This window comes from Arvicola amphibius, chromosome 11 (assembly GCF_903992535.2).
Source record: "Arvicola amphibius chromosome 11, mArvAmp1.2, whole genome shotgun sequence".
NCBI lineage: Eukaryota > Metazoa > Chordata > Mammalia > Rodentia > Cricetidae > Arvicola > Arvicola amphibius.
In genome coordinates, this window is record NC_052057.2 from 47,150,159 (window position 1) to 47,170,569 (window position 20,411).

Here is a 20,411-nt window from a genome sequence, read left to right on the forward strand (position 1 = left end):
CATACGCAAAGCAGGATATGGTGGGGCATGCCGGTAGTCCCCGTGCTTGGGAGGCAGGGATCAGTAGACATGCACACACACACACACACACACACACACACACGCACACACCTAGACATGATTTCTGATTGGCAGGCATAGAATAGTGGTCTGTAGCAATTTTCTATAAAATATAGAGGCTCTGTTTATGCTAATTGTGATCTTGTTGCTCTCTTGGAGTCTGTTGTTTATTAAGGCTGACAAGAAATTTGGAACTTTAATTTGAGAAATGAGAAAAGAAAGCCAGTTGAGCTGCCCTTTGCCCAATAATCACTTTTTATGGTCTCAAAATATTACCATTAGGGAGTCGACATTATTTCTCTTTTGCAAGTTGAGAAGCTGAGGTATTGAGAGCGGAATCAAATGCTCCTTACAGAAGCAGGCTGTGTGTGCGCAGAGGAAGAGTTCTAACTGTGCAGAGCAGGAGAGGTTACAGCAGTAATTTAGTACCGAGCTGACCAGGTTTGGTCATTGTGTTTTCACCTGCTGGTAGATCCACTTGATAGTTATGTGTCCGTGGCCTCTGATATCTTTAGTCCCTTTGCTGTATTCCTGAAAACCCGTGCTTTTCTAATTGAGGTAACATGACCATTTTTCTTTTCTCTACAAGGTCAAATACCAGTAGCCATGCTTTAGAAGCCACGTTTTCCAGGCATTAAAAAACAGTAGCTTCTTGAGAGGGTTTTCTATTATTGAGTTTAGGAAAGTAACTTCATGGCTTAGGGCTTTACATTTTTAAATTGTTTCGCTTCACACATGTGGAAGGCAGAGAGCTCTTGAGTGTTGCTCCTCAGAGGCTGTCCACCTTCTCTTTTGAGACAAGGTCTCTTACTGACTTACAGCTCACTAGATTGGGTAGGTTCTGAGTTCAGCCCAGGTCCTTCCGCTTGCAAGGCAGCACTGAGTTAGCTTCCCAGTTCTGGTGTTTGTGTGGTGTGTGTGTGTGTGTGTGTGTTAATTAAGCAAAGTGATCCCTTGAAAGATTTTGAAATGGACCCTTCGCCAGTTTTGCTTTCACCTTGGGAGGAATTCCAGAGAATTGCAGTAAACAACACAAGCTTTGTTGGCCTACAAGTGTAGGCAGCCAGGGCCTGTGAACATGGCATTTGGAGTGGCTCACCATCCTGGCGACCTTGGCAAGTTCTCTGGAACTGCAGAGGTGCTCTGTGCTGAGGCCTGCTTCCTGTGTGAGCACCTATTGTGGAGCCGCCTTTGAATGGGAGGGCTGTGAAAAGTGGTCCCCACAGCTCACAATGCAGCCTCTGGGCAATGGAAACACGCCTTCCACTCGGGGTCAGGCGAGCAGGGCCTGGCTAGAAGTCCCTTGCAAAGAAAGATATTTTGGAGTTCCACTTATTTATAGTGGCCAGTGGAAAATTAATATGCCTGTTAAACCTATTTTTAAAAATGAAAGGGAAGTCTCTCGTCCACATTGCGTTTGCTGAATGCAAGTCTGTTTGCTGTGGTTTATTTAGATTTTGTTAGCTCACTACTTTAGGAAGTGAATTTCAATGTCTTCCTGATCATTCTGTCTCTTTGAAACTTGAGGTTCTTGTCTGAAGAGTTCTCTTTATGCCCCAGGAGAACTCTTTCTGGGTTCTTTGAAGGATATAAATAGAGGAGCGACGCTACACAATACTTCAATAAATCCTCGCGAGATTTCAAGTGGGCTCGAGTGCACAGCCAGGGAGGGTGCGGACACCTGAGCAGGTAAGAGTCCAGGAGTGCCTGCACAGTGTTGATTGTCCTGACATCCGTGATGCTGATCTTTGCTTTATGGAAGGTGGGCATCTGATTACAGAAGGACGGGGTGTAGAGTTTGCACTGCAGGTGTACCCATTGTGGCTGGGCACTCCACAGACACTCTCCGCTTTGACCAATTGTGGGTCTCTGTAGTAGTCACTGTTGCAAAAGGATGCACCTTTGATGAGGCGTGGGAGCTACACTTAACAGCCTGGAGGGCACAAAGGCCATGGGACTGAAGTTGGGCCCCACTGAAAATTACTTTCTGTGCTGGAGAGTGGCCTCAGTCGTTGAGAGCACACTGCTCTTGATGAGGATCCGGGCTCAGTTCCTAGCACCTGTCTGCAGTCACTTTAACTCCAGAAGATCTTAAGTCCATGGGTACCACACACAGACATACACACATATGTATAATTAAAAATAATAAATATTATTTTAAAGTGAAGATTAAGGCAAGGGGCATGTTCTGCAGATATTTACCTTGTCAACACCTGCCAGATTTCAAAGATAATGGAGAGGCCACAGCTGGGAAACTAAATTTAGACAATGGGGCTTATAGATGAAAGACTTCAGGCAGAGTGGAGGGCTGCAGACATGCATGGAGTTTTGCCAGAAGTCTGGTGTGGACTGATTCCTACCTAATCCCATATATGTTTCACTACAGTGTCACTTAACCTCTGGCCTTTAGTGTAGACTCCTGCAACGGGGCCTGGCACACAGTGGTGTTTGTTGGGTAGGGGTTGGTTATCTGGACAGCTTCACTGATGTTATTTTAGAAGGTGCCTTTTGGCTAAGTCCTTTGTGGAATATGGTCAGTATTAGTTTGTTTCTTACAGAGAGACGCAGCCAAGGTGTCCTTCTATGTGCTAGATAAAAGGCCCTAAAAATCTTGAGAACTTTTGTAGCAAAGCTTAAACAACTCCCCAGCTGTCAGTAACTTGCAAAGCTGCCCCCTCTCCTGTGATTTTGTTTTCAATGATGACACACCTTCTAGTCATTACAGGAGCCAAACTTTAGTCTTTTATAATTTGATTTCTGCCTTTTTCTACTATATTTTAAGTTTTACTATATTTGTGTATGTGCATGTGTGTGTGTGTGTGTGTGTGTCTGTGTGTGTGTGTGTGAGAGAGAGAGAGAGAGAGAGAGAGAGAGAGAGAGGGAGGGAGGGAGGGAGGGAGGGAGGGAGGGAGGGAGGGAGGGAGGGAGGTTAGAATTGGTCCTCTCCTTCCACCATGTTGGTTTTATGTGTGTGTGTGAGAGAGAGAGAAACAGAGAGACAGAGACAGAGACACAGAGACACACAGAGAGACAGACAGTCAGACAGAGGTTAGAATTGGTCCTCTCCTTCCACCATGTTGGTTTTGTGTGTGTGTGTGTGTGTGTGAGAGAGAGAGAGAGAGAGAGACAGAGACAGAGAGAGACAGAGAGACAGACACAGAGAGACAGATAGTCAGACAGAGGTTAGAATTGGTCCTCTCGTTCTGCTGTGTTGGTTGCAGGTATAGACCTCAGGTCTTTAAGTAAAAGCAAATACCTTTCCCCACTGGGTTCTCTCTCCGTCCTCTGCTCTAAGTTTCCACCATCTGGGCTAAGTTAGTGTATGTTGGATTTGTTTAGCTTTCCTTAAGATGTCTTATAATGTTCTTTGAAATGATGAAATCTCTGTCTTGGTAAGGGTTCACCCAAAGCTGGAAGTGAGTTGCTGTTGCAGAAGGGATGGAATGGGGCTGGAAGGAGAGGCTGACTCTCTTAGGGTATCTTTGGAATTCACTTGCACACTGCTGGGTTCTGTCTACTGTGTCAAACTCACCAGCTCACACAGTCTGCCGTCGGCTCATCCAGTTGTGTTCTGTTGTTAGAGCCTCAGCGTCACCGAGAGCCTGGCTCTCTGCCCACTGTGTGCACTTCTGTCTGCTTCTCCTTGGGCAGATGACTTGGTTGTCATGAAAACGGTGCTGACCATTCACATGCGTGTTGTGAGGCCACATGGGATTAGTGTGGAAGATGCTCTGACAGCAGGCTGAAGGAATGTTGTGGAACTCCTCCTCACCCTTCCAGAAAGCAATCCAAAGACCCTTCCCCTTGAAAGGGTGCTGTCCTTGGTTGTTAGTACCCAGGTAGATGCTCAGATGGTTTGCATACAAACTTGGTTCATACGTGATCTCCTGGTGGAGACAGAAAGTGCACTTTGGTGGTATGCAACAGTCTAGAAGAACCAGTTACTTACACTGCAGGTAGAGATCCTGAGAGTCCGGGAGCCTGTGTAGGGACCTGGGATACAGCAGGCCCCTTGCAGTGCTTTCAGGGTGTCAGGCATCTGTATCTGCAGGCTGCTGCAGGCTGGCTAAGGCAGGAGCTAGGCTGGGAGGGTGTGCGGGGTGTCTGACTTCCATTATCCCTCACTCCTCCGCCCCATCCAGCAGGCTTTCAAGGTAGCTCTCAGACGACCCCTATCTAGCTTACCGACCCTTATCTAGCTTACTGTCTATCATCCCATGGAAAAGAGGATAGGAAATGTGCATGAAACTCCACATTCACCGACAATACATGCTTTCCGTTACCGCTGTCCTTAGAAAAGGTATGCCACCAAGTTGGCTTTGCTGTGTGTGAGAAGGGCTCATAGTTCTGGAATGTTCTTGTGATGCTAGGCTGTCATCCTTGGGATGGCAGGGAGGGGTGTGGGAGTCACTGTGGTATGAGGGGACCTGGAATCTAGGTGTTCCAATAAAATTGCCTAATTATGCCAGCAGCCTACTTCAACGCTATTCGAAACAGTGAATAAAGCCGACAAAGCTTTGGTAAGCTTTCTGTAGATAAGCCCCTGTCCTCTCAGTTAATATTTGCAGACTGACGTGCTACCTACGTGCCATGTGCATTTGAAGTCACGAGATTGTATTCAAATAGTGTTGTAATTTTTTTTCTGTGAAGGTTTGGCTTGTGGGGGGGGTACTCTGAAAGCCACCTCTGTATATTAATGGAGACTTTTATTTGCACATTTTTCCTCCTGAAGGTAGTACTTTTCCTGAGTAACTCTGACTTCTGCCATGACTGCACTGTGTATGATTTAATCAAAGCCAAGTCACCAAAGGGCATGGTCTGTGAGCGCTGTCCTAACCCCTCACATCCTGGGCGTGAACATGCTAGGATTTATCCCCTGCCCACACCTATGGATGTGGGGATTGCTGAAGTCAGGGCCAGCGCAGCCAACCAGTCAGTTACCCTCCTTTCTCACAAGAGCAAAATGGGCAGTTCTCTGGCTTGTCCTTCATTTTGACTATTTGTAGTGTTATTTTTAATGGGAAGAACTCAGTTGCACGGGATTTCTGTCAAACCTCCTGTGCTTCTAATTGGATGCAAAAAGCCGCAATGTTTTTAAGGTTAAGATTTTTTTTCCCCAGACAAGTGACTTGACTTCACTAATGAACACATATCAGACAAGAAGGCAAATTCCAGACTATTCGTGCCTCAACCAACCAGCTGGGCACATACCTCCAGGTACTGCTCATGTCTCAAGAGGTTTTTCTGCATGAACAATTATCACCTCCCCTTCCTTCGTTCGAGTGGCAAGCCATGGCAAGTGTCTTTCTTGCAGCATGGAGCTCAGCTGTAAAATTAGATTTCACTGGCACGGAAGCAGCAGCCAGGACGAGCACAGCATGCTGAGTGTGTTTTGGTTTTCACCATTCCGGTACAGTTGTTGCTCCTTTTGAATAAGGAGACTGAAGGCACTCCTAAACAAGGAAGACAGACAGGAAGTTTTCAGATTCTCCTTCTTGAGTCTAGCTTTGGTTTAATCTATTCAGTAACCATGGTAGGGAATTGGTGCTAAGAACAGAAAGGACCTTGAAAGGTTCATCTCTTATTGTGTTACTTTATAAAAGACAAAATTAATTGCTCAACTGCAGAGCCAATGGCTGATAAACTCCAGATCAGAACTCATTTTCTAGGAGTCGGTGTTAGGGCAGCCTCCCCATCAGGTCTCCCTTCCCCTTCCCTCCTCTCCCTGGTCCCTTGAGCTGTTTTCAGCAGTTGACATGGGGAAAGTGTAGTTGCAGTCATTCCTCTGTCTCTGTTTTCCTTATCCTTTTCTTTTCCCTCCATCTATTAATTTGGTTTCTGAAACAGTAAAGGGAGCATTTACCTGCACTGCCTACCTTTCCTCATGGTCACGCAAAGAGTGCAGCAGAGATTTAGTTCAGGGAAACTCATGGAACCACCCCTGGGCTTTCGTATCTAATGTCCATGTCCCCCATCAGACTCCTGGTGGCCAGGCTGGAATTCCACAAGGCTGAGCTGGTTGCTGTGCTGACATAGCACAGTGCTCCTGGAAGAGGCAGGGGAAGCCCTCTATTTCAGGAATGTGGTCTAAGTGGCTGTGTGTGCATGGATGAGCACATGTTCTTAGGAGTTTGGAGGTAATGGAGATGGGGGTATATCTCTACATTGTTTTAATCCTTTCCCCCTTCCCTTGTTGATTCTGTTGCTGTTTCCGTAATTTTTACTGGTTAGGGGGTTGGAGAAATGGTTCAGTGAGTAGGAGTACCTGTGCTTGCAGACGGCTCGATTGTGATTCCCAGCAACCACACATTGGCTCCTAATCATCCAAAATCCAATTGGGGAGCTGCTGCCCTCTTCTGACCTCCACAGGCACCAGGTGCTCATGTGGTACACACAAGCCATACACGCACACATACAAAGTAATTCTCAAGACCCTGGCTAGCTTTGCTGGGAAGTGCTTATAGGATGGAGGCCTCTTCAGAGTTTCTAGGTCAGAATTAGCAGTCAAGGGTTTACATTTCAAACTAGTATCTGGTCAAGAAGGGGAGAGGGAAATGGAGGTGCTTGCTGGAGCCTCTGTTTCAGAATTGCATAAAGCAGGTTCTGGCTGGTTTCCTGGCCCTCTTTCTGAAGCTTGCTGCTAAAGAGACAGAAGGAAGCTGTCTGTCCTGAGACTGCCAGCTGCTGGATGGAAGGAACACCTGAATGGGGGAGGCTCTGGGGTGCAGCCTTTTCTTCTCTGGTGTGTGATTCTGTGTCAGATTTTGACTTTTATTTTTTACTACAACTACAACATAAACACATAAATCAGCTGCACAAATGTCTGTCATTACTTAAGTTTTATTAGGTTTTGCTTTTCTGTTGGAAGTGATTTAGAAGCCAGTCTTGTAAAACCTCAGTCATCTCATGGTTAAATTAGTTTAAAAGAAAATATACAATATAGTGATTCCTTAATAGCCTTCCTAACTGCCCCCCACAACAGCACAGCTCTCCCCGACCCTCAGCAGCACAGACCTCCCTCATCCCCAACAGCACAGCCCTCTCCCCCACCCCCATCCCCAACAGCACAACCTTCCCCCATCCAACAGCACAACTCTCCCCCATCCCTAACAGCACAGCCCTCCCCCCACCAACAGCATAACTCTTCCCCATCCCCAACAGCGCAACCCTCCCCCCATCCCTAACAGCACAACTCTCCCTCATCCCCAACAGCACAACCCTCCCCCATCCCTAACAGCGCAACCCTCCCCCATCCCTAACAGCACAACTCTCCCCCATCCATAACAGCACAGCCCTCCCCCATCTCCCACACCGCCCTCCCTCCCCATCCCCCACCCAACAGCACAACCCCGTCTCCCTGGCTTCTGATGCTTTCGCAAGTGTTTGTATGTATACTTTCCCCATTTCCCAGAGCCGTTAGAAAGGCTGCTTTAGTGTTAGATAGCTAGACCATTTTTCTGGTATAGCAGCCACAGTTTTCAGAGACTTGGCCTGTGCTAGTCTCACTATTAGAACCAATTTGTCTGTTTGTTTTTACTGTATCAGTGTGTCTGCTCTTCACCTGCCTTGGTCTCCTGAGCGGCTGGGACTACAGGTTATACTGTCTCACTTGACTTCCATTGGCATTTTTAATAGAGAAGGAGCCTTTCATGAAATCTGAATCGGGCTGTGAATTTTCCAGGGAGCCCATGACCAATATGTTCCTTAGACTACAGAACAAACATGTAGCATGTAGAATTCGATTATCTTCATGGTATCTAGTTTGTCTGATAGTGCCTAGTTGGACTGTTTTCCACTGGAAAGACAGTAGCTCTGTGGAGTGAGTGGACTAGAAGTTAACACCAGTGATGTCTAAAGCATTAACTTCGAGGTTATCTGCAAGTGCTTGTTAGGTCCTTGTGTTTATTGGTTTTGGAATGTGCATTTGTGGGGTGAGGAGACAGAAGCCTGGGGTGAACAGGCTGGATAGACTAGCAAGAATTTTCAAGCTCCAAGCTCATTGAGAAACTGTGCCTCAATAAATTGTCTGCAAATGCACCTACACATGTGTACATGCACTTGTACATGTGTGCCTACATACATTTGAACATGTATACACACATGCACATACATGGCACAAACATATACAGTGCAAAAAATAATTGCATTTGAAATTTGGTCATGGAAGCAAAAGTTCAAACTGACTTGTGGGTTTTAGTTGCCCCCTCCTACGAAGCACAGGGGCCAGCGTATTGGGAGGTGAGCATGGCCTGAGCCTTTGCTTGTCTTTGCTTGCTCCTGCTGAGTCCTGGCCCTGCTCCTAGAGCTCTGGTGGCCTTACCTTGCTCCTTTTGGTGGTGTTCTGTTGTTCTTTTTCTTGTCATCTGAAACTAATTTGTGCACTGTACTGCTAACTCACATCTTGAATTAATGTATGGAAATTTGGGTCATTGGCTCACTGAGTGAGGATCAGGACATTTTGTTACTAATTTGAAGGCAGGTTTGCAGACATAAGAACTTCAGCAGTGCTTCGGGCTCTGCCCTTGAAGAAGACGTTCTTCCTGTGTATAGTTGCTCCTCTGGAGATGGGTTGTCAGGTCTCTTCTGCAAATCAGGATTTTCATGATTTGACCTCATGTTTCATAGACTAGACGGAGGGCCAAAGCGCAAAGAAAGGAGAAAAGGCACCAAGCCAAATGCCTAGAGAGATGGAGAAATTGGCGGGCCTGGTGAAGTTATTTTAAAATACGGTAGTCTTTAACAAAGGCATTAATTATTAACAGGGAAGAGCTGCTCCTTTCATTTCGTGCCTGTTCCCCACTCTTACTCAGGAACTAATGTGGGCGTATCGTGGCTAGCAGCGAACCAGGGATGTAAAAGTTAATGGTCTCCCTTTAACCATACAGTGTGAGAGCTCCTGACTGTTGGCAGATGCTGTGGGTTTGGAGCTTCTTGGACCAAAATACATGAATCTTAAGGTAGATTTGTCTAGTTCAAATCCACGTCTCTTGGGCAGACGGCAAGTAAACAGATGCCTCCTTAGTGTGGCTACTCCTGAGACTTTCTGACTTGGGTGTCCATCTTCACCAGAGAGTACACATTGGCCCCTCAGCTGCTCTTGAAGTTGATGAGGAAGCAGTGACCAAGGCAGATGTTGTTTTAGGGTGTACAAGGGGTTTCTGAGGCCTCACCCAGAGACCACTCTTCTCTGTGTATATAAGTGACAGTTGGGTTTTCAGAGTAAAGGACGCCAGACTTATAGTGCAGTCCTGAGATGAGGGAAAGTGATCAATAATACTGTGTGTGTGTGTGTGTGTATATGTGTGTGCTCACATGTGTGTGTGCATGTGCTCACGTGTGTGCTCAAGTGTGTGTGCATGTGCTCACGTGTGTGTGTGTGTGTGAGAGAGAGAGAGAGAGAGAGAGAGAGAGAGAGAGAGGGAGGAACGAGAGTGGGTCTGGGATATAGGACACAAGGGAGACTGAGTATAACAACTTAAAGGAGCTAACTGTGGTGGTGGAATGTTTGAAATTCACAAGTTGGTGGCCAACCTGTGCTACATAGCAATGACTCATCTCTGTAAACAAAAAAAAAATCACAAGAAACACCTCGAAGCAGATGTGAGTTTCTTTGGATACCTAAGACCAGAGGCTCCCAGGCAGGTCGCCCTCTTATGAATGAACTTGCTGTTATGAATAACAGCTCCAGATCTGTTTTATGAAAACTGTGTGGTCTGCTCTCTGTGTAATGAAGAGAATCTGTAATTCCCACCCCAAATCCTTATAGATGAATCCTGCTGGATAGCAAGCCTCCACCAAAAGATCCCACTGTGTATGCTAACGTTTCTTCTACGCACATTTTCATTCTTTGGCAGTCCTCTTGCTTGCCTGTCTCTTCTCTCTGTGGTCCATGGCGCTAGGCTGTTTCTGTCCTAGAGTAATTTTAGGGGCAACTTGATAGGTGGTCGCCTTAATTATCTGGATAGAGCCGGTTGCTTCTGTGTTTGCCTTGCATTGGTCAGATGGTGAGTGTCCCATGTGGGCTCCCACGGAAACGGCTGTTTATATGCTGACTGCATGGTTGTCTTTTCTACCTTAGTCTACTACCTGATAGTCTGTTGAAGATAAAGTTAATGTTTTTCTAAAATTTTATATAAGATGTATGATCTCTGTGTATGTGTGTGCTGTGTGTATATGCTGTGTATGTGTTTGTGTGTATGCCATGCCATGCCTGGGAGTCAGAGGGCATCTTTCAGGAGTTGTTTATATGATCACACCTTACCCACTCGTGCAGAACTTGGAGTCTAGCTCTGCCCTGGGACTGATGATCACGTGTGAGAGTCCTGCTGAGTAGGGTTGGGTAGGCCATGTCTTCTTGTTAACAGGCCCTGTTATTCAACATGAAGAAAGCCAGGAAGGTTTTTAAAATGGAACTGTCAGCCTTAGACTAGGTGGTGTTGAGTTTTTCTTTTGTCCTAGGGGACCTGGAATACTTGAAATTTGTGTCTAGTTAAGACTCAACTCCAGTTTAAACAATAGTAGTTGATTGTGTTGAGCTGTGTGCAGCATGAATAGCTTTGACTGTCAGCAGGCCTTGTTTAAGGAGGCCTTCTCCCTGCACCCTCCTACCTAGCCCCAAACATCTGTCTTTCTTTTCTATACTCTTACATAATTGGGGGAATTGCAGGACCTACCAGGTTCGGGTGGGGTGGGGAAGGACCTACCGTTAGTTTACTCCTGCCTTTGGGTGACAGCAGGGAGTTCAGGTTCTGTGTAGTCGAGGAGATGGTCCAGGGAATGTTGGGCCATCTCAGTGGGAGAGGTGGGAGAGGACCTGGTGCTCACTGCTACAGAAAGAAAGAGAGAGAGAAGGTAGAGTCACCGTCTGCGTCACTTTCTCCAGCAACTGCTGGAAGCTCCTGGATGGGAAGAGTAGGGGAAAAGAGCAGAGACTACTTACTAAACAGGAGCCCAGCTATACAGCACTGTAAGCCAGCCTGCAGTGTGTGTGTGTATGTGTGTGTGTGAGCCTGCAGTGAGACACTAACAGTAAGTTATTCATTAGTCAAGTAGCTTTGAACGTGTAATTTTGAGGGAGTTTTTATGAATGATAAAACTTTGGCCTTTAAATATATGATAATTTTCTTTGGAAATTATTTAAAATTGGGTGTATATGATCTATATATAACACACACATGCAAATGCATGCACATACACATACACACAGATATGTTTCTGTGTTTCTAGACTTTTCATGCCATAGTGCACGAATACATGCATAGTTTTTACGGAACAGCTGTGATTCCCCAGGGATTTATTGTACTTTCTTCCTGGTGTGCTGTCACACCGACTACACGAGGAAGGTGCAATTATGGGAGAGAAAAAAAGCTCTTTTGAATTTATGATATTTTGAATATAGTGTGAATTTCATTTGTTCCGTGTAAACAAGGGAACCAGCTTTGGGGCCCAGCTGGTTTGGGTGTGTCATAGATACAGGGGAGCCCAAAGAGTGTCTGAGTAAAAGAGATCCTATGTGTCTGACTCAAAGAAGTGATCGAGGAGAAATAATTAGAACATGGGTGATTATCAGATTACTTAGTCTTTTAACGTGATAATTGAGGCTGCAGTTATGTATTAACCTCAGTTTGCTCGTGTTAAATGCTTCTGAATTATGTTCATCTTGATGGAAGAGAAAGCTTTTTGTGAATGACAAGTATAGTTCTTTGGGGCTATAACCTCTGTTTTGGTCATTACCTTATGATGACCACTGTAGTTTCTGGTTGTTATTTTTACTGTCTCCAAATGTGACCTTAAATTAAAGGCCCTTGCTGCTCTGCAGAGGACCTCAGTGCAGCTTTTAGCAGCCACATTGGGTGGCTCTCGACCAGCCTGTAGCTCCAGCTTCACCGGACAGAACACTCTTCTGGCCTCTGCGGTGTCTGCACACATGTGGCATACACATAAATAATTATTTTAGAAAATGCAATCTTATTTTATCCTCAGATAAAATGGGGTGGGGTTGTTACCATTATTCATGTTTTAAAGTTTTGAACTAAATGCTGGGAGCCTGAATTTGGTCTTCCAATTCTGCTTATTTCCTTGTCCTTCCCTGGTTCACTGTGGGGACGGACATAAACCTTAGCAGCAGCTCTCTGCGACGAGGGCATGGACTCCTACAGAGAACACTTGGATTGCTCATAGCTTTAGTCATGGGCCTTTTATTTTTTATTTTTGTAAGCATGGGTGTTTCTCTTGTCTCTTGCAGGTAGCAAGTTGAGGGCAGTTCTCCATGAATGTACGTCACCATGATGATGACCGACCAGATCCCCCTGGAACTGCCACCCCTGCTCAACGGGGAGGTGGCCATGATGCCCCACTTGGTGAATGGAGAAGCAGCCCAGCAGGTTGGTGACCTTGTCTGACAGGGAAACCTTACCTGGTAGTTGATTGATTTGGGGATTCAGAAGTCTTCACCTTTTGAACTTTCATGGTTCTAGAGATGTTTTTTGTTATTGTATAAGTACTATATGATTTTTAAAATACTTGAAAAAAATTGAGATCAGAAACTCAGCTAATATTCTTAAAGAACCAAAAATATTTTTTTTTTTTTTTGGTTGTTCGAGACAAGGTTTCTCTGTGGCTTTGGAGCCTGTCCTGGAACTAGCTCTTGTAGACCAGGCTGGACTCGAACTCACAGAGATCCGCCTGCCTCTGCCTCGCGAGTGCTGGGATTAAAGGCTTGCGCCACCACCGCCCTGCCAAAATATGTTATTTTTAAATGACTCATTGTGAAACCATTCATTCATTCATTCATTCATTGTACTTGACAAATCTGCTCATGTCCAGGAGAACCTGCCCTGAATCCTGGGGTGACCCTTCCACCATGGAACCTAGAACATAGAACCTTCCTCTATGGAACCTGGGGTGACCCTTGCTCTGTGGAACCTGGGGTGACCCTTCTACCATGGAACCGGGGGTGACCCTTCCTCTATGAGGACATTTACTAGATGCTCCACTCCTGCACCATTCATGACTTAACATTATGGCACACAGCAGCTGTTTAGGAAGTCAGCTGTGTAACGCTTAGGGAAAATCTGAACTGTAAGGTCAGTTGCTCCTTTTTCATTGAAACTGAATTGTCTCTAATAATGTTGTTGTTTTTTTTTTTTTTTTTTTTTTTTTTAAAAAAAATGACAACCAAAATTGTGCTTGTTCTATCTTGTAATTATCTAATATTTTTTCTTTGTACATTTCTGTCTTTGTTAGGGTTTCTCTTGCTGTGAAGAGACATCATGACAGTAACAGCTCTTAAAAAGAAAGAATATTTAATTGGGGTGGTTTACATTTTCAAAGCTTTAGTCCATTATCATCGTGATGGCATGCAGACAAGCATGGTGCTGGAGAAGGACTGAGAGTCCTATCTTGACTCACAGGCAGCAGGAAGTGGTCTGAGACACTGGGCGTGGCTTGAGCTTTGAGCTTGACCTCAAAGCCTGCCTCCATAGTGACACTTTTTCCAGCAAGACCACACCTACTCCAACAAGGTTACACCTTCTAATAGTGCCACTCCCTTTGGGGGGGGTCATTTTCTTTCTTTCTTTTTTTAAACTTATTTTATAAACTAAGCACAGTTTCTCCTCCCTCCTCTCCTCCCATTCCCCTACCTCACTTCCTTTTTACCCCCCTACTCCTCCTCTGTCTCCTTTCAGATGGGGTAAGTCCTCCCATGAGAATCAAATTGAGGAAGGACCAAGTGCTTTCCCCTGCTTCAAGGGTGAACAGGCATCCCACCACTGGTAATAGGTTCCAAAGAGCCAGCTCATGCGCCAGGGACAGGTCCTGGTACCTCTGCTAGGGGCCCCACAAAAGCCCAAGCTACGCAGCTGTCACGAAGATGCAGAGGGCCTAGGTTGTTCTCATACCGGCTCCCTAGCTATCTGTCTAGAATCCATGAGCTCCCACAAGCTTGGTTTCCCCATCATGATCTCGATCCCCCGCTTGCTCATATAATCCCTTCCCCCCCTCTTCGACTGGACTCATGGAGCTCAGCCCAGTGCCTGCCTATGGATCTCTGCATCTGCTTCCATCAGGTACTGGACAAAGGCCCCATGATGACCATTAGGGGAGTCACCAATCTGATTGCAGGGGAAGGTCAGTTTAGGAACCCTCTCTACTATTGCTAAGGAGTCTTAGCTGGGATCGCCCTTGTGGCTTCTTGGGAGTTTCCCTGGTATCAGGTTTCTTCCTAACCCCAGAATGGACCCCTCTATCAAGATATCTCTTTGATTGCCCTTCCCTTCCTTCCCACCTCCATTCTGATCTCTCATGTTCTCATCCCCCATCCTCTCCCGCCTCTATGCCCCCAGTGTACCCAGGGCATGTTCTGTTTCCTCTTCTCGGGGAGATCCATGCATCCCTTTTAGGGTTCTCTTTGTTACCTAGCTGCTCTGGGGCTGTGGGTTGTAGCCTGGTTAGCCTTTGCTTTACAGTTAGTATCTACTTATGAGTGCGTACAGAGTGAATGGTTGCATTGGGAGTAAACTTGAAAAATAGTTATCCAAAGCATATTAATAATTCAAGTAACTTGAACAGTGACCTGTTTGATATGAGCTTCTGCTCCCCATTGCCCCATCATGATCTGTTATTGAGATGCTTGGTCAGGTACCTAACAGAGGTACTTTGTATGCATTGCCTATGGGTCTGACCTTGATGCTCAATCGTGTATTACTTTCTTCTGTATTGTGGTGTTCTTATGAAAAATATATCTCTTACGAACAAAATATATCTAACAAGGGCAGTTAAGAACATTTGTTCAATTCCTAACATCATGTTGGGTGAGCCACTTGTAACTGCAACTTTGGGGGGAATCTGCCATCTTCTTCTGGCCTTCATGGGTAATACATATGAGTGTATACACACACACACACACACACACACACACACACACACACACACATACTTTCTCACACATCGTCAAATAAATATCAGATGAATCTTACAAAACAAAAAACTGCATACACGTAACGTGTGCTTTCTAGCGTTGGTTGTTTGGGTGTGGCTCACCCCTTCTCACCTCGGTAGCAGCACTTCTTTCTGTCCGGATCAGATCCTGTCACACTGTGTAACGCCTGCTCCTTTATACACATAAACAGCCACAGCTCACTCAGCAAACAAGCCCTGCTCACGGCTGCTCTGCTTCCTCCCCTCCCTCTGCAGTGAACTTCTGTTGGCCGAGCCCTTCACCTCTCTTTCCCTCCCAGCCTTCAGCTCTGCAGTCTTCACAGTGTCTTCTCAACATATGCTTCTGGGATTTCATTCTAAACTCTGGGCTTTCCATTGGCAGTGCCTGCTGAGTCCATACCTTGCCAGGTCTGTTTCATTTCTGTGACTACGTGGGCCCCATGCCCGTGCCTTGCCAGTGCCTGGCAGTTGTCTTCACTGGTCTGTCTGCTTCTGATTTTTTTTGCTTGATTCTCCAGACAGAAACCAGAGCTGTCTGTTCAAAATATAGTGTCTTTCATGTTCATCCCTTATTCAAAGCCATCCTGTTGCCCCTGGAGCAAAGCCTGTCTCGTAGCCTGGTAACCTTGCCGCACCCTGGCCTTTTCTCCATCACTGACTGGACTCTCCTTTCCTCTAGTCTTGCAGCTGTTTTTGGAAAGCTATGGAAGTGCTGTAAATGGTTTCAGGATTTTCAGTTCTGTCGCCCTCATATTTACTAATTAAAAGAGTTTTAAAATCCAAGGTGATTAGTTTGGACAGCATCAGGACTCCCAGTGGACATCCATAGCCAAGCTTCCCAAAGCCACCTTTCCTTGTTGCTTCATCCCAGATTTGTGCTTTGGTGACTTTGCCCTCATTTTTATGATTCAGTTTGCCCAGAGCAGCCTTTTGTAGCTTATTAGCTGGCATAAAGAGGCCTCAGTTTCAGAATTTTCCAGTCTTCCTTCAAAAGTGAACTTGGCCACAGAGACATGACTGAAGACCGGAAAGATTGGGTGTCCCAGAAGAACACATGGCACGTCCCTATCCTGTGCTCTGACACTGACTTAGTAAATCTGCTCCACTGGAAAGAATTCTATAAAGCTAAAAGTGGAAAATTTATCAATTTATATATTTTGTAAATAGATGCCAAGCTTTTCTAAATGGAGAATACACTTAAAAAATATCACAGTGTCTGGGATGGGAGTTCACTCAGTAAAGTATAGGGCTTGTGTTTGATTCCCAGAACCCATGTTAAAAAAAAAAAAAACAACTAAACAGCAATGGGGCATAGCTTATGATCCCGGTGCTGGAGTGGTGGAGACAGGGATCTGTAAGTCCTTCTGGCCAGCCAGTTTAGACGACTTGGCAAGTTCCAGGTCAGGGAGAGACTGTCTCTGAGTAAAGTCGTCTATGTTTGAATAACAGCGCAGGAGTTGATCTGACCTCTGCATGGATGTGTAGACATGTGTATAATGGCCCCACATGTATATGCATGTAAACTTGCATAAACACATGTGCTCATACATGTTCACTTGCACAAACATGTATATGCACACACAACATCATGGAGAGTGTTTCAGCCTTCTTAATCTGTGTTAGATTTTTCTGGAAGCTTTAACATTTACATTTAACTATTTGGTATAGATGGACTTTCTTTGGGCTACCAGCTCTAAATAATGACACAGAGACTTATTAATTATGAAAACTTGGCCTTAGCTTAGACTTGTTCCCAATTAGCTCTTAAAACTTAAATCAATCCATTTATGTTAATCTTGTTCTACCACATGGCTCATTACCTCTGCTCAGTACTGAGTCCCACTTCTTGAATGTCTGACTAGCAAATCCCACCTCTCTTCTTTGCAGTTTTCCGTCTCTTCTCAGAAGCTCCACCAAGCCTCTCCTGCCTAGCTATTGGCTGTTTAGCTCTTCATTAAACCAATCAGAAGGTGGCTTGGCAGAGTCACATCTTCACAGTGTACAGAAAGATTATCCCACAACAATTTGATGTTAATGTAAATTTTCTTAGTAAGCCAACTATTTGAAATATCTTACTCATCGGTACCAGACCAGGATTCATCATGCCTGGATGATAAATGGTAAGCAGCGCTATGGCAACTTCAATACTACTTGCTGCAGGCAGTGACCCCCGGCCACAGGCTTCTCCTGTGAGGAGCTGGATCAAATGTTTATGAGGACCAGGCACACCTTGCCTGTGTTTACTGTGCTCTTAGTATTTCAGAGCTGTGCAGAGGACACTCTCGGCAATTCCGCATGCGCAAAAACCGTGCTGGGTAAGGGAGCCAGCGTTAGCCGCATCCCCTTCCTGTCTGAAGCTTTCTGGGTGGAATTCGTTCTAGTCAGGATTTTCAGCTGTGCTCTGGTTCTAGTCTAGATAAGAGAAATCATTATTTTCATTATTTGAAGTCATGCTATGTTTAAAACTTTGATTTGTTATTTTATGTAGGTAAGAGAAAAGGGGAAATGAGTGGAAAGCGGAAGACAATATTTTTAAAGAAAGTTATCCTCATCCTAAATGGAATTTTAATAGAGACATTATCATTTGAGAAATGAGCAGCAGAATATCTTGTGAGCAGGGATGACTTACCCAGCAGTCCTTCCTTAGCTTCCTCGGCTTCCTTAGCAGCTATCTTTTTTTTTTTTTTTTTTTTTTTTTTTTTTTTTTTTTTTTTTTTTTGGTTTTTCGAGACAGGGTTTCTCTGCAGCTTTTTAAGAGCCTGTCCTGGAACTAGCTCTTGTAGACCAGGCCGGCCTCGAACTCACAGAGATCCGCCTGCCTCTGCCTCCCGAGTGCTGGGATTAAAGGCGTGCGCCACCACCGCCCGGCAGCAGCTATCTTGAGATAGTCACACACATGCACCTCACGAATTTACATGAACAGTACATGGAACTTTGTGTGTTGGTCAGTTTTTACCATAGTGAAAAGATACCTGAGATGAACATGTTGAGGTAAGAAAAGTTAATTTTGGCTCAGTGTTTCAGAGGCTCCTTGTCTTTGGGGCCAAGCAAGGCAGGGCATATGGTGGACAGGGCACAGTGGGCAGAAATGCTCACTTCATGAAATGGGAGGGAGGGAGAGAAGAGGGGAAGGGAGAGAGATGGGGAGGGAGGTATGGAATGTGTATCAACGTTTTGTTTCTTCTTCTTTGACAGTTAGTCCATATTATGAAATAGCACATTTCTTTGGGCCATCTGTCAAGTGAGTTCATTGCTTTCTCCTCGCTGTGACAAGACTTGACGAAGCAGCTCGAGGGAGAAAGGGCTTGTTTCGGTTCAGTTTGAGGGTACAGTCCACAATGGCAGGGCCGTCGAGCAGCAAGAGTGTGAGCCAGTGGGTCATTGACGGTCTCGGCGAGCAATGAGTGCTGGTGCTCAGTTTGCCCCTGGATTCACAAAATCCAGTTCAGTGCTCCAGCCCTGGGTGGTGGTGCCATCTCCCCCACCTCAGCTGACCCTGGTAGACTGTCACAGGTATTGCAGAGGTGTGTCTCCTGGGTGATTGTTGGTCCTGCACTTGGCAGTCAGCATTCAGAGGCTGACATTTTGGTTGTTTCTACTCTTTGGGCAGTATAAGCAGTGGTGCCATGAACAGGTGTACAGGTCCCCTGTGCACCTCTGTGCACATGCTCTCAGCTACAACCCAAGAATGATGGGCAACAGCCCCCTCTGGAACTGCTGTTTCCCAAGTGTCCTCCTCTTTAAGTGTTGTAAATAATGTTTTTATTTTGTGTGGGCTGGTGTGGCATGGTGGGAGCCAGCAGAAGTGAGAGGACAACTTGCGGGACTTGATCCTCTCTGCACACGGGTTCCAGGAACCCAGCTTGGATCCCAGGTGGCAGCTTTCAGCCCTTTGAGATGTCTTTTCAATCCCCCGTACAGCAGATCCCATGGTGGCTGCAGGGCCTTTAGCCTGGTGAGCTGTCTTTTCGGTCCCTCTGTACAGTCTGTCCACCGCACCCCACAGTCGAACTCTGGATAAGCAGAGATCACCAAAGCTAAATAAACTTCGCTTCTCTTTAATAACTAGTTATTTACTGTTCTTGGTATGAAATGCAGATTTTGATCTGGGTTTTTAGCATAAGATGCAGCAGGTGGTTTTGAGCATGAAAGGAGTCAGTATCAACAGTTTCTGACAGCATTCTGGTCTGGAACTGTAACGCCTCCCAGGAGCTGTGAGGTGAAGGACAGATGCTCACACAAGCTGATGGAGTGAGGGGACTTGCTAAGGTGGCCCCAGATCTCTTCACTTACATGTGGAGAGGAGGTAATGGTTGAGTTTACTGAGGGTCGGCTCCCAGGGGGCAAGGACCTGGACTGATTGTCCTTTACACTGTGTAGCATTTGGAACAGGACATCTGGCAAATGTTCTCTTTGGTATATTTCTTATCTCTGGCTTCCTTCTTAGTTTCCTTTTTAAACTTCCAGAATATTTGTTTTTAAGCTTCTGTTTTTTCTTTTTTAAAAGCTTATTCAGGAAGTTAATCTGAAATGTAAAGACCTTCATCAGTCTAGACAGCCCAGGATAACACCCTCTGGCTTGTTCTGGGACCAGGCTGCTACAGAGATCTCATTTCTAATTCTCTTGACTTGGTTTATTCCTAGGGGCTGGACTATAGCACTTCGTTTTATTGAGATTAAACTTTTTTCCCTCATTTTTTTTGGAATTTTTTCTTTCCTGTTTTGTTTTGAAATCTCTTATTTCCCAGAACAGACTCTACAGCCAGAGTTTTCTTGATGTTTTTTTGAATACATGCCTCTAGGCACTGTGCTAGGCCGAGGAGTTTCCGTGCTTCAGACGGTGCTCTTCAGACGGTGCTCGTCACTGGTGTGTCTGTGACATCAAGTATTGTCTCCTAGTTCCATGAGCTTTGCTGTCTTGGCTGAGCTCTTCTTAATAACATTCCCCCCTCCCCCCGACAGCTTCCCTCTTGCCTTCAGTGCTTCCACCTCACTCAGCACAGGGATGCAGAATATACCAGAGCATAGAGGAGAGACTGAGGAAATGGAATAGGGAGGAAAGCCATGAGCTGGGCAATGGGACACCAACCTTGCCCTAAGATCTTCTGATGTTGGTAGCCATTAGGCTTATCGGATCAGTTAACCTTTGTAGACAGAAGTTTCTGTCCTGCCCAGTCCCACAGCCATCCATTCCCAAATAAACACCAGAAACTCATATCAACTACAAACCGTTTGACCTATTGTTTATGCTTATCACCAACTACGTCTTACAACTTAAATTAACCCATAATTCTTGTCTATGTTTAGCCACGTGGCTTGTTACCTTTTCTCAGTGAGGCATTCTCATCTTGCTTCCTCTGCTTCTGGATGACGACTGTCTCTCTGCCTTTCCTCTTCCCAGAATTCTCTTA

At 45.5% G+C, this 20,411-nt stretch overlaps 1 protein-coding gene across 1 annotated transcript in view; it reads left to right on the forward strand.

Annotated features, from left to right (window-relative positions):
- The window catches only part of Fndc3b (fibronectin type III domain containing 3B), a 301,266-nt gene that overhangs the window by 56,764 nt on the left and 224,091 nt on the right, over positions 1–20,411 (forward strand). The window contains 1 exon segment of the mRNA XM_038347774.2: positions 12,305–12,443. Coding sequence (XP_038203702.1) covers positions 12,333–12,443 — 111 coding nt within the window. The 5' untranslated portion in view covers positions 12,305–12,332.